The sequence below is a fragment of the Brassica napus genome, chromosome C4 (genome assembly GCF_020379485.1).
Source record: "Brassica napus cultivar Da-Ae chromosome C4, Da-Ae, whole genome shotgun sequence".
NCBI lineage: Eukaryota > Viridiplantae > Streptophyta > Magnoliopsida > Brassicales > Brassicaceae > Brassica > Brassica napus.
In genome coordinates this window covers 45,858,360-45,870,293 of record NC_063447.1, presented here as the reverse complement: position 1 = coordinate 45,870,293, position 11,934 = coordinate 45,858,360, and the positions used below count along the sequence as shown (strand labels likewise).

Below are 11,934 nucleotides of genomic sequence, written 5' to 3'. Positions count from 1 at the left end.
AGAAGGGGCTGCAACTCTTTCTATAGGAAATGGTGAAGGGAACCCTAGGTTTTTTGTCAAATGAGCCGTAGAGAAGCCCATTCTTTTATGAAAATTTTAGGGCCAGGAACCGGGCCGTTACAATTCTCCCCACGTTAACCGGAATTCGTCCCTGAATTCCAAGGCTCTAAAATTTTGAACTAAACACTCGATACCGAAATATACTCACACCATCACATAACAAACAAGGGAGACACACAAGGCGAGAACGACTTTGCTTGGGATCTTTGAAAACCAATGAAAGAATTTCATAAATGAAAAGGAGTAGGACCACAATAGTTTAAGAAGCTCAAGACATCTGTACAATCTCAGAGTGCCTGAAGAAATGAGAAAGAAACACCAAATCCAACAATCAATAAATAAAATAAATTCAATAGAAAAGCATGTGCCCTACTCCTATGAAATGGTCATGAAGCCTCAACTAGCCACAGTAATGTGGAGAGACACGGTCGGTCTTGGATCCAGAACCAACCGCGTCGGCACCACTAGATGCAGGCTTCGTTTTGCACGTCTTGGCTGTGTCCATGAACTCCTCTAAGTAATCCTTCACCGTGCGAGGTTTCTGGACCATCTGAACTAAAACATCACACCCACAAGGTTCCAAACTTTCTTCGGCAGTAGATTCCTTCGGGGTCGAGGATTTTTGCAGATGTCCCCGTTTCTTCCTTGGTGGCTCCTCGACGGACGACACAGGGGTCCCCTCCGTGCTAGGCGCCGGCGCTTCCTTCCTTGGACGACCCCGTCTTTGCTTAACCGACGTCACTTCCGGTTCATACTTGGTCGACGCAGCTCGGCACGGAAAGATCTTACGTGTCTGATCTCCCAACAATTCAAACTCCTTTGTCTGGGGATGGAACTTCAGAAATGGGTGTCCCCGACGAGGTCTCACCCTTCCCATTATGGTACGTTGGGTCTGCGTGTGGATTGGGTCCAACCACGATGGTACCTGGTACTCACGACCGGCTCCATGATCATCACTGGCTGGCGAAGTCATCCTACAGGTAAGGATTCGATAAGAACCATAATAGAAGTATAGATATAGTGGGTGGTTTTGAAATCGTTAGCGTTTCACAACTTTTAGAAGAATTTCTTTTAATTAAAACAAGTTTTTTTTTTTTTTGAAAACGTCGGAAATGCCGATCCCTTAGGACAACACTAAGGGATCTTAACCTCCGCTCTGATACCAATTGTAACGGCCCGATCCCCCGGCGCCCGACCGGGGTTATCGAAAGGGCGTTATGGACACGTGTCTACTCATTTAGACAACCCTACGTGTCCCGTTACTGGTCTCAAGAGTCGACGGACGCAGAACCTTCTTTGAAATACCATCACACCCACACCCATATACTTCTACTTACAGTCCTGCGCACAGAGAAATGGAAGGGAGGGATGAGCAACATGTTACTCAGTTAAGTGACTCTAGACCAGCCTGCCCACATGACACTCTATACTACTCTATGCGAGAATTAGGACTGACTAGCCACTACAATCAGTTAATGCAACTTGACATTTCATACCATCATCATTACCAATCATTCACAATTCCCTACATTTCTAGCAACCTAACGATCAACCAGTGCAATGATCTCACTCATTGCCCCACACATCAAACCATAGACTTAACTGACTCGACATACAAGACTGACTCCACCTTATGACACCTTTAACACCCAAACGTTTTTGTATTCCGCCTCTCGCGGTTGGCACACTTTTTTATATCCCGCCTCTCGCGGCTGGCTCTTCTTTCATGCCCCGTAGGTAGCTCTCGCTAGACCACTACCCCATATTTCATGTGGGTGCCCCAACGGGACACTACCCCACAGTTCCTATAAGTGCCTAGCGTAGAGTTATTACCCCACAGCTTATATAACCTAGACTCTAGACGCCCACCCGTTCTCGGTGGTCCAAACAGGACTTCAAACAGGTTCATTGACACGTTCACCTTCTCATTCACCTTCTCATTCTCATTCTCTTCCACTTTCACATTCACTTAGACTCTTACTCATACACGTTCACTAGACGCCACCCGTTATTGGTGTCTCACACAATACACATCGCACTCAAGTTCTACTTACAATAACATTAACAATCAATACTCATCAATCATCTTAGCATTCGTTTCTTCTAGCATCCTAGCTTTATTCACAATCAACCCATGGGACTACACATCCAATCATACAAGCATCATTCATCATCCAATCATCATCACAACAACATAAACCAGTTCATTAAGTCCCATTTATCAGTATGGGTGTTCTTATGCATCATGATCCATTCATCTATCATCCTAACAATAACATGTTCTATCAACCTAGCTCTCAAACATGGACTACTCAATCCTAACTCCAACATAAAGGAGTATACATGATCATGGGAGAAGATTGGGTTCAAGACACTCCACCTTAGCCTAGATCTGGATCCGGATCTGGAAACAAGAGACAAGGGAGAGGAGATCGGAACAGATCTGGAACAAGGAAACAAGAGAGCTGCGAGATCTGACCACCACCACCAATCGGCTGCAACAACCACCACCACCACCACCCGGCACCTGCGAGGAGGAGGGAGAGAGGAGAGAGAAGAGAGAGACGGCTCAGGGGAGAGAGAGAGCTCGACGGCTAGGATTTTCGGTCTCCGGGAATTCTCTGCAGAGCTTCGCTTCAGTTTCTGAATGAGACAAAAGAAGAGGCTGCAACTCGTTTTATAGGAAAGGGTGAAGGGAACCCTAGGTTTTTGTCAAATGGGTCGTAGAGAAGCTCATTCTTTTATGAAAATTTTAGGGCCAGGAACCGGGCCGTTACACTTACCATTAAATCGGCGTTAAAGTTCTTCAAGAGAGTTAAACCGTCGACGGAGACAGAGAAGAAATAACTGTTGGAACTGAAGTCGGATCCGTAACGGGTCGGATAGAAGTATAACCGGAGGAATTTCCAGCCAGTAGAGACTTGGAATTTGTAAGTGAACTCAGATCGGAAGATCCGAGCTTCCATGAAAGGAACCTGAGAAACCGCAACGTCTTGGTATGAAGCATTTGCAGCAAACGACAGGTTGTCTAAGTTCCACGGCACAAGCTTCTCGTACTCTGTCGTCCAAGTTCGGCCGCTGGTGTCGTTGGTATCGGAGGTAGCACCACAATTGATGAGAAAGACATCGGTGGGATCATACGCCGCCGTTGCTCCTTATCCTCGGAGGGTGGCCGAAATGAGTATAGATAAACCGAACAAAACGTTAAAGATCATAGGATCTTTTGATAAAAAAAGGTTAAAGAGGAATTGGAAGAAAAGAAGAACAAGAAGAAGAAGAAGAAGAAGAAGAATCAAACATATACTAAAAGCAGAATACTAGCAATGGAGAGGATGTCCACGTCGGTAATAAAAATCAGCCAATGGGGGTGCTTCTTTACTCCACGTCGATTGAATGCGGGCTGGACTTGGGCTTTAATTTTTTTATGATCCGTGGAATGTGGGAGAAGCCCAGTTATTAGATACACACATAACCCTAGCTCTTCGTCGTATCCTCTCATCTCATCGCCGTATCACAATTCTTCGCCCTTTCATCTTCTTCAACGGATCGATCGATCAATCGACACCGTCTTCATGAGTCTGCAATGAATCCTCTGGAGATTTCATTAATGGGGTCCCTTCGTCTTTCTCCCTCTGAGTTTCTTTATAAGATTTGTTTTTTCCTTAGATTTCTTACACATAAAACTCTCTTAAGCCATGAATTCCAACAGCAAATCTCCTGTTTCCGGCGATTTTACCGCTAAGAAAGCAAACGGAAAAGATGTTGTCTCCTCCGGCGAGCCTGTCAAACAAGCCGTCCAAATCAGTGTCTCTCTCTCATCCGCCCTCTCCGGTGATCTCAAGACGAAGAAACCAAACGGCAAGGCCGTCGTCTCTTCCGCCGCGCCGATCAGACGTACCGACCATACCGGTTTCTTTTGCGTCAACGCTGACTCCGACGATCTTATGCTGAAGAAAGCAAACGACAAGGCCGTTGACTCCTCCGCTGAGACGACCAAACATCACGGCGGATCTGGTGTCTCCTCCGGCAAAGTTGATGACGTGCTGTTCTTCAAAGGTGTCAAGCTCGGACCACAAGAAGGCGAGCTAAGGTTTTGTCTGATCCATTACTGGGAGGCTCGGAACGCATTCTCGAAGACACTTATTGGTCTGGAGATGCTTCTAATTGACGAACACGTATATTCCTACATACTTGATTTGTCTTTATCGGTTTTGTTTGGTCGATGAGGTAATTAACATTCATTTTTTTTTAATCAACAGGGTACTGTGATCCAAGGATTCATCCCACCGAGAAGGATTGACACCTATTTGCCACATATGATTGCTGGTTCCATCTACAGGCTTAATAGATTTTATGGATCTAAAAGCAAGAATGTGTTCCGTGTTGCTGATCCAGATGTGACCATATCTTTCACATGGAATTCTGTTCTTTCTCCTCTAGAGAACAGTCCGGTTCAGTTTCCTGAAGATCGGTTCCGCTTCTATGGGCATGAAGAGTTTGAAGCGGCATGTGACCTCAGGGGGGCTGTTTATGGTGAGTTCTCACTTGATTTTGTGTTTGATACTGATTTAGGTTTGTATCATGTTATTTTTCAAACTTAATTGTTTTGGTTTGGTTCATAGTTCATGGTTCACGTTTGTTTTGTATACCGAGTATTAAGTTTTAATTTTCTTCTTGCAGATTTTGTTGGTCACATTAAATTGGTGAATGAGCAAGTTCTGAATGACGGTATTGTGCTTGATGAAGGTGATAAAGCTTCTACTCGGCGTGTTTTGGTTCATGTCCAAACGCATGAGTAAGTTGTTTTCAATTTTTTAGTTTTTCTCTAAACCGTAAGCATTGTATCTACCAAAAGTTTGCTTTCATTTAACTCATGTCTTTCTGTTTGTTGCAGTGGTCCTGTGATGAAGCTTAATCTATGGGACAAGGCTGCCACTGATTTCTATGAGAAGTTCAAGGCGCATGGAAACACTCCGAGTGTAATTCTGGTGACCACTGTCAACCCGAAACGATTTGGAGGTTAGTAATACCAATATAATGCTTACGGTTTAGATATGTTGATAGGATGCTTGAGGAACATATGCTAGTCACAGTAGTTGTTGAAAAAAAGATTTGTTGTGCCCTTTGCGTGTACTAAACTTTTTTTTTTGGGTATTATACGACTTTTCTTACGGTTTATAAATGTTAATATGATGCTTGAGACATATAGTTTAGTCTCCATAGTTGTTGGGAAATATTTAGTTTAGCTTTTGTGTTATACTAATTTATTTTTTCTTGGTATGATAAATTGTTTGTGTTACAGGCGCTCTAAACCTATCCTCTCTGTCATCTTCCCGTGTGTTTTTTGACATGGATGTTCAGCCAACCAGAGATTATCTGACTTGGTAATTATTTCTTTGTCTGATATGGAATTAAAACTTTGAGTTACATAGTTTTGGTAACTTTTTCAGGTTAAACTCGAACTCGGAAGTTGCTAACAGGGTTAATCCTGAGATTTTCACCAAAGCTGAGACATCTACTATATGAGACATCTTCTCCTGCATGAAGCAAGAAGGAGCAAAGCTACAGCCACTCAACGTTTCACATATTCATTGCTTTAGCCTTAGTTATGTATGTAATTTTACAATTACAAATACGCAGGTTGCTTGGTTTGAATGCACCGCCACCATTGATGATGTCGTCCATGGTTCTGCATGGTATTATATCTCTTGTGGTGGGTGCAAAACTAAAGCCACCAAAGGGCCTACCACTCTTATGTGTAAGAAATGTGGGAAAGCTGAAGTTACCGGTGTTGCAGAGTAAGAGTTTTATTTTGTTATACTCACACATTCAGCATGAGTTACTAATGTGCTTTCCTCACAGGTACCTCACGAAGCTCTCTGTTTATGACAATAATGACCAAGCACATTTTGTGCTTCTCGGTGATGTTGGGCGTGAGTTAACTGGCAAGACAGCCGCTGAGTTGGTTGCAAACTACTTTGAGGTATTTACAACCCCGTCCAACCTACAAGTATTGAACCGTCTTTTGATATTTGTTTTAAATTGTGTTAGACCAATGTGGACGTAGATGAGGATCATGTAATCCCAGTGCCCCAAGATCTGATTGGTACGATTGGTCAAACGCACAAGTTCGTTATCAAGGTTTCAAAGCACAATTTGGAAGGCAAGACACAAGCTTTGACTGTCACAAAAGTACTTACTCCTGATGCTCCAGTACTTGAAGACAATGTAGAAGAAAACGTGGATGATGAATCTGCCGATGAGAGGAAGGAAGTTGCAGATGAGTCAGTGAAAAGGAGTTCTGATGGGGTTGAGTCTGGTGAGGTTAAGCATGCCAAATGTGGCTGATATGTTGTTATAAGTGTTTGGGGGTGGTTTACATAAAAACTATGCTTTGTTTCATTTCACTTTCGGACTTTGTTTTTACAATTTCAGTTTTTGAACTATCTATCTTTTTATCTTTGTTATTTGGCTCTTAAAAATTTCTGTTAGTTATTTGGAGTGGTGATGAAGTTTGGCTATTTGAGTGAGATCCCGTAGTTAGTTAGTTAGTTAGTATTATGTCTTTTTTTTTTGATCAGATCAGTTAGTGTCGTATGAGTTAGTTTCTAATGATTCTTTGCTTATGCTACATATTGGATATTGTATATGTTGTAGGACCAATTAAGTTGATATTGATAATATTGCCATAATATTTGTATCTCAATTGTGTCTTTATTATTTTATTTACATTTGGCAATGTATAACATTTACAGTTTCAGCATCTACTATTCTCTTACTCATTCTTGATACCTAGCTTTATTTACATTTCTAAACAACTTTATCATTGTATTTTTTTTAATTATGTATTTTTAGAATAAAAAAAATAAACTGAACCAAAACCAAAATACGAAACAAATATTTATATGCCTACAAACATTAATTTTTTTTTGGAACTTAACAAATGTTAAATATATTTAATTCATAAATAACCATATGTTAAAACTATTGTTCTGTAACTGAATTACCCAAATACTTTAATCATATTTTTTTAAATTATCCGAGAATTTTAAAATTATCTAAAATTGAGCCGAATCAAATTGTCAACCGATCTTTATAAATGACCAAATATAATCAAAATATTATTTACTAATCGAATTATCCGAGCATCTATTAAAACTTTGAAATAGTAATTAATTTAAATATAAAATTTGGGGCAAATCTCCAAAATAGCACATTTCTAAGTTTATATCACAAAAATAGCACTCAAAAACTAAAATGACCAAAATAACACCTTTCTAAGTTTATCCTTTGAAAATTTTAATTTTTTTATTTTTCAAAATTTGAAATCTTATCCCCAAAACCTCATTTCTCAACTCTAAACCCTAAACCCTAAACTCTAAACCCTAAACCCTAAACCCTAAACCCTAAACCCTAAACCCTAAACCCTAAACCCTAAACCCTAAATCCTAAACCCCACCCTTTAACTCTAAACCCTAAGTTTGTGACTTTTGATAAAACATTAAGTGCTATTTTTGTAATTTTTGAACTTGAGTGCTAGTTTGGGAACAAAAACTTGATTTAGTGCTATTTTTGTCTTTTTCTCTAAAATTTGAGACAAAAGATTATTTTTAACAATTGCATAATTTACAAATACAAACCAAAAATCTAGTAAGAATAAGAAGAAGAAGAAGATGAGAGATGAGCCAATAATTTCAAGCCATATTTGTTACGAGTGACTTTCATGAGTTGACTGACCAAGAAACAAACACAAATGCTCACAAACGAAAAGTCAGTCGTAAATAACGTCTATCAATTTGGGCTTAAATTTTCAAAGGCCCAATAAAAGCCCAATAGGTAGATCCTCGATTTATAAAAGGTTTTCGATTGGGATTCTCTCTCGACTGAACGAACAGACAGACGTAACTGTAATTCACCGGCTCAATCGATAGCAAAAGAGGAAGCTTTTGATATTCATTCTTTCAAAAGCGCACTATGTCGTCTACGTCTAAGACGGTACGTCCGGTGGATGGAACAGGGTTACCGGAGAAGGCGGCAGCAGCTCTGGTTAACTCCTTCCGTTTGGCCTCGGTGACGCAACGGCTAGCTTTCCACATTCAAGCAGGAAGCAAGAGCGACGTTAAAGAGTTCCAAATCTGCTGCATCTCTCTCGCCAAGTAACAACTTCTATTGCATTTTCATTTTCATTTTCAGTTTCAGTCTGTTTTTTATTTTGGTTTTGTAATCGGTTGGATATTGGGGGTGCACAGAGGAATTGATTTTGCGATAGCGAATAACGAAATCCCGAAAGAGGTTGAAAATCTTCCCTCCTTGCTTAAACAGGTGACTTTTCTCTTCTTAGCTGATTCTGCTGTGATAAATATTGGGACTTTGAGGCCATTGTTGTTGTACTGATAGTGCCTTGGTGTGTGTAGGTGTGCATGTATATAAACGATGTGTACACTAAGACTGCGGTTATGGTGCTCATGATCTCCGTCAAGGTAACATCAGAGAAACGCCACTTTTGTAGTTTTGGATTTGTAATCTGCAAAATGTGCTTCTCTTGTCTGAATAATGAAAGGATGCCACTTTTGCTTTTATTTCACTTGGTCTCACGCTTAAGTTTTAGACTTTGTCATCTTCTATGAACAGCATGCTTGTAAACTGGGGTGGTTTCCGGACAGCGAGGGTCAAGAACTCATCGCTCTTGCTGATCAGGTCTGTCTTTCTTCTTCCTAATCCTCGTTTTAATCTAATAGCAGATTATGTGTGGGTGATAATGCTTTCCTTCTTATTCAGATGAAGAATGGGTTTGGGACTCCTGAAAACACGAGCCTTGCTATTCAAAGTCCTGGTGGTACATTATCGCAGATCATGGAGAGGTTAGGTTTTGCTTTCACCCTCCTTATAACAACGTGGCTCTTTACTATCCAGCAAGCTAAGCGATGCAGTAAACTAATTTGACTAGTTACTCGAAACTTACTTAGCGTTTCTTTCTGATGGATGCCAGGTTCTATCCATTTGTGAAGCTTGGCCATGTTCTTGTTTCTCTTCAAGTGAAGGTGATGCTTTATCTTCTGTTTTCAACTTCTACTTCGGATATGTTATCCTCTAACTGTGCTCCTTTTCGTTGTTGTTTTCCTTACATGGCAGGCTGGCTATACAATACTTGCACATGATTTTCATATCTCCAAGAATATGCCGCATTCTCCTAAAGAGAGAATTGTATGTATGCTTGTCTGTAGTCATGATATCATTTCATATTGAGTTTTATTCATATCTGTGCAATTAGGTTGTTATGTTCATGTATTTTACTTACTGACTGTTAGCTTGCATTTTATCCATCAGTCCTTTCTTTAATATAAATTTTGAATCTATATTTCATTTTCTCTGTGCGTTTTGGTTAGCATATGGTTTCACTTACTCCACATTATTGTTTGCTCTTCAGCGGCTATTTGTCGTCCAGACAGACAACATAGACACGTCTGCCTGTCTTATAAATCCTCAGGAAGTCAGGTAAGACAAAAGACTTTGCTATTTTTCGTCAGTGACACCAAATATGATTCTATTTAACTTCTATGGCCTTTGTACCACAATTGCAGCTTCATGTTAAATGGAAAGGTGGTGGACAAGAGAGTTAACATCTCAATGGTGTGTGCAATTAGTTCTTAATGGAATTTTGTTATCTGAACTAGTTATATATATATATTGTCAATGTTTATTTCTATTCAGGATTCGGGGCCTCAACTCCCAACAAATGTTACTGCCATCCTCAAATATGGAACAAACCTCTTACAAGTTATGGGAGATTCCAAGGGCCATTACATCATTGTAATCGCTTTTACGGGAACAGCACTGCCACCTGAAAAACCAGTTCTTAAAGAGTACATTCAGTCCGGAGCTGTAGAGTCAACTCCAGGTAATTCAAGATCATAAGATGAGAGTAATGATTTTTTTTATGCACTGCAAATCCTTAATGATTTTTTTTGGTTTGTATATAGATTCTGACATCATTGAGGGGCCATCACGAGTATCTCTCAGATGTCCTATCAGGTACTACTTTTGCCTTTTTTTTATTTACTACTTTGTTGTGTTATGATTGTCTTTGGTCGTTAATTTTAGTCTTATATTAAAACAGTCACAGCCGAATAAAGCTTCCAGTCAAGGGCCAGTTCTGTAAACATCTTCAGGTGATCTAGGATTTTGATAACTACAGAGTTGAAAGACTCTTTCTGAAGACACTGTGTGATTCTCTCAATCTTTGTTAGTAATATAGCTATTTTTGTTCTGCTGCAGTGTTTTGATTTCTCGAATTATGTCTACATAAACATGAGAAAACCATCCTGGCGCTGCCCTCATTGCAATCAACCTGTTTCCTACCCAGAGATCCGTTTAGATCAAAACATGGTCAAGGCAAGTATCTCTCTGTGCTGTGATTTGCTTACTGCTTGCTAGCTGCATTTTTGTATTTGCATCTTAATATAGATATAACTCGTCCCATATCATATGCTCTCAGATATTAAAAGAAGCGGGGCATAAGGCTGCTGATGTAATCATCCATGCTGGTGGCACATGGAAGGTTGGAAGGGAAAATAATGGGAACGAGGAACCTGTTCGTGATGTAATCCATGATCTTGAAGACCCAAATAGCTTGTTCAATGCCGGTCCAGTTGTCTTAGATCTTACTGGGGATGATGAGAATGATGCTGATATTGAACTATTTGGTAACACCAACAAGGTTGTGGACCAGAAGCCCCACCTTGCAGATGCTCAGGGTCAATCTAATAACAACAACGGAAGCAAAGATCCTGCAGCCGAAGATTACTGCGCTGTGTTTAATTTCTCTGATGTGATATCACTTGACCAGGTGATGCTAGATCAGTTGAGTACTGGAACTGGTCAAGAATACTCTCAAATACCAATGCCTCAAGATCCAACACCTGTACCTGCGTCATTCTCACAGGTACCATCTCCAGGAGAGACACCAGCTACTACTTCCACCGTCTTTCCATCTCCTCAACTCTCCCAGGTTCATGCTTCGCCTGTTACTCCCGCCGGAACATATCTTAATGGAATCTCTAGTCAGAGACCTTTAATGACAAGTTCATCACAGGTTAGTGTATCCGTTTGAGGATTCTACTTTCTCCTCTCAAGTGAGTATTCATATGTTGATGATATGTCTTTCTTGCAGAGCCGGAGGCAACCAGTTCAAGTTACGAGCCAGTCTCCTGGGAATGTTTCATCTTTGGCTCAGCCTCCGCGTATCCCTAGAGTACTCTCTGGCCAGCCTAACAGTTATTTTGTGAGAAGTCTAAACAGTGGCCATGTAACCACTCAGACGCAGCGCCCGAGCAGTCCCCCTGTTCAATTAGTTTCCCGAATCAGTGACCTAATGGATGTGGACTCGGTTACTCCTGATTCAACCAACTGGCGTCCAAGGATGCGAGGCAGTATTACGCCCGGTTCATATTCCCCTGCTCTTGACCACATGATCATCCGACCTACCCAACAGTCTCAGACTAGGCTTCACGGTTCACAACCGGCGCAGACACCACCTGTTCATACATCTCAGACTCAGCCGCCTTTTTCAACCGCCCCTCCGGCCTTCACGAGGCCTTCTGGACCGACAGCACCATGGAGATCTTGAGAGGCTAGAACAAGGGAAAGTTAATGCTTAATTAGGACAGACAACTCTATCAGAATGAGCTTTTGTGACTTATCATCACTATGCGCATTTCATGGACTTGGTCTTTAGTTGGGGGTATTTAGTTTTATGCTAACTTGTTATGATGAAGAACAAATAAATGTTGGCAGTACTGTTGTATTCCACACAACGATCCCACAAATGGCGAATCTTAGGAGCAGTCTTTATTTTTCAAATAGCTTCCTAATTAG

The 11,934-nt window shown here is 40.8% G+C and overlaps 1 protein-coding gene across 1 annotated transcript; it reads left to right on the top strand.

The window, feature by feature from the left end:
- Nucleotides 1–7,932: 7,932 nt before the first annotated feature.
- Nucleotides 7,933–11,919, top strand: LOC106446271 (E4 SUMO-protein ligase PIAL2-like). The gene is made up of 15 exons (XM_013887970.3): nucleotides 7,933–8,216; nucleotides 8,310–8,382; nucleotides 8,475–8,540; nucleotides 8,692–8,757; nucleotides 8,839–8,921; nucleotides 9,050–9,101; nucleotides 9,193–9,264; nucleotides 9,488–9,555; nucleotides 9,642–9,690; nucleotides 9,772–9,958; nucleotides 10,041–10,092; nucleotides 10,178–10,229; nucleotides 10,336–10,452; nucleotides 10,556–11,152; nucleotides 11,231–11,919. Exons 1-15 carry the CDS (start codon nucleotides 8,035–8,037, stop codon nucleotides 11,684–11,686), a joined length of 2,172 nt encoding a protein of 723 aa, XP_013743424.1. The 5' UTR covers nucleotides 7,933–8,034; the 3' UTR covers nucleotides 11,687–11,919.
- The last annotated feature ends 15 nt before the right edge of the window (nucleotides 11,920–11,934 follow it).

What these genes read in the sequence shown, in the direction of transcription:
- LOC106446271 (XM_013887970.3), top strand. Translation starts at nt 8,035, where the DNA reads ATGTCGTCTACGTCTAAGACGGTACGTCCGGTGGATGGAACAGGGTTA. An exon ending in TCATCGCTCTTGCTGATCAG is followed by an intron (nt 8,758 to 8,838) that starts GTCTGTCTTTCT and finishes CTTCTTATTCAG; the next exon opens with ATGAAGAATGGGTTTGGGAC. An exon ending in TTGTTTCTCTTCAAGTGAAG is followed by an intron (nt 9,102 to 9,192) that starts GTGATGCTTTAT and finishes CTTACATGGCAG; the next exon opens with GCTGGCTATACAATACTTGC.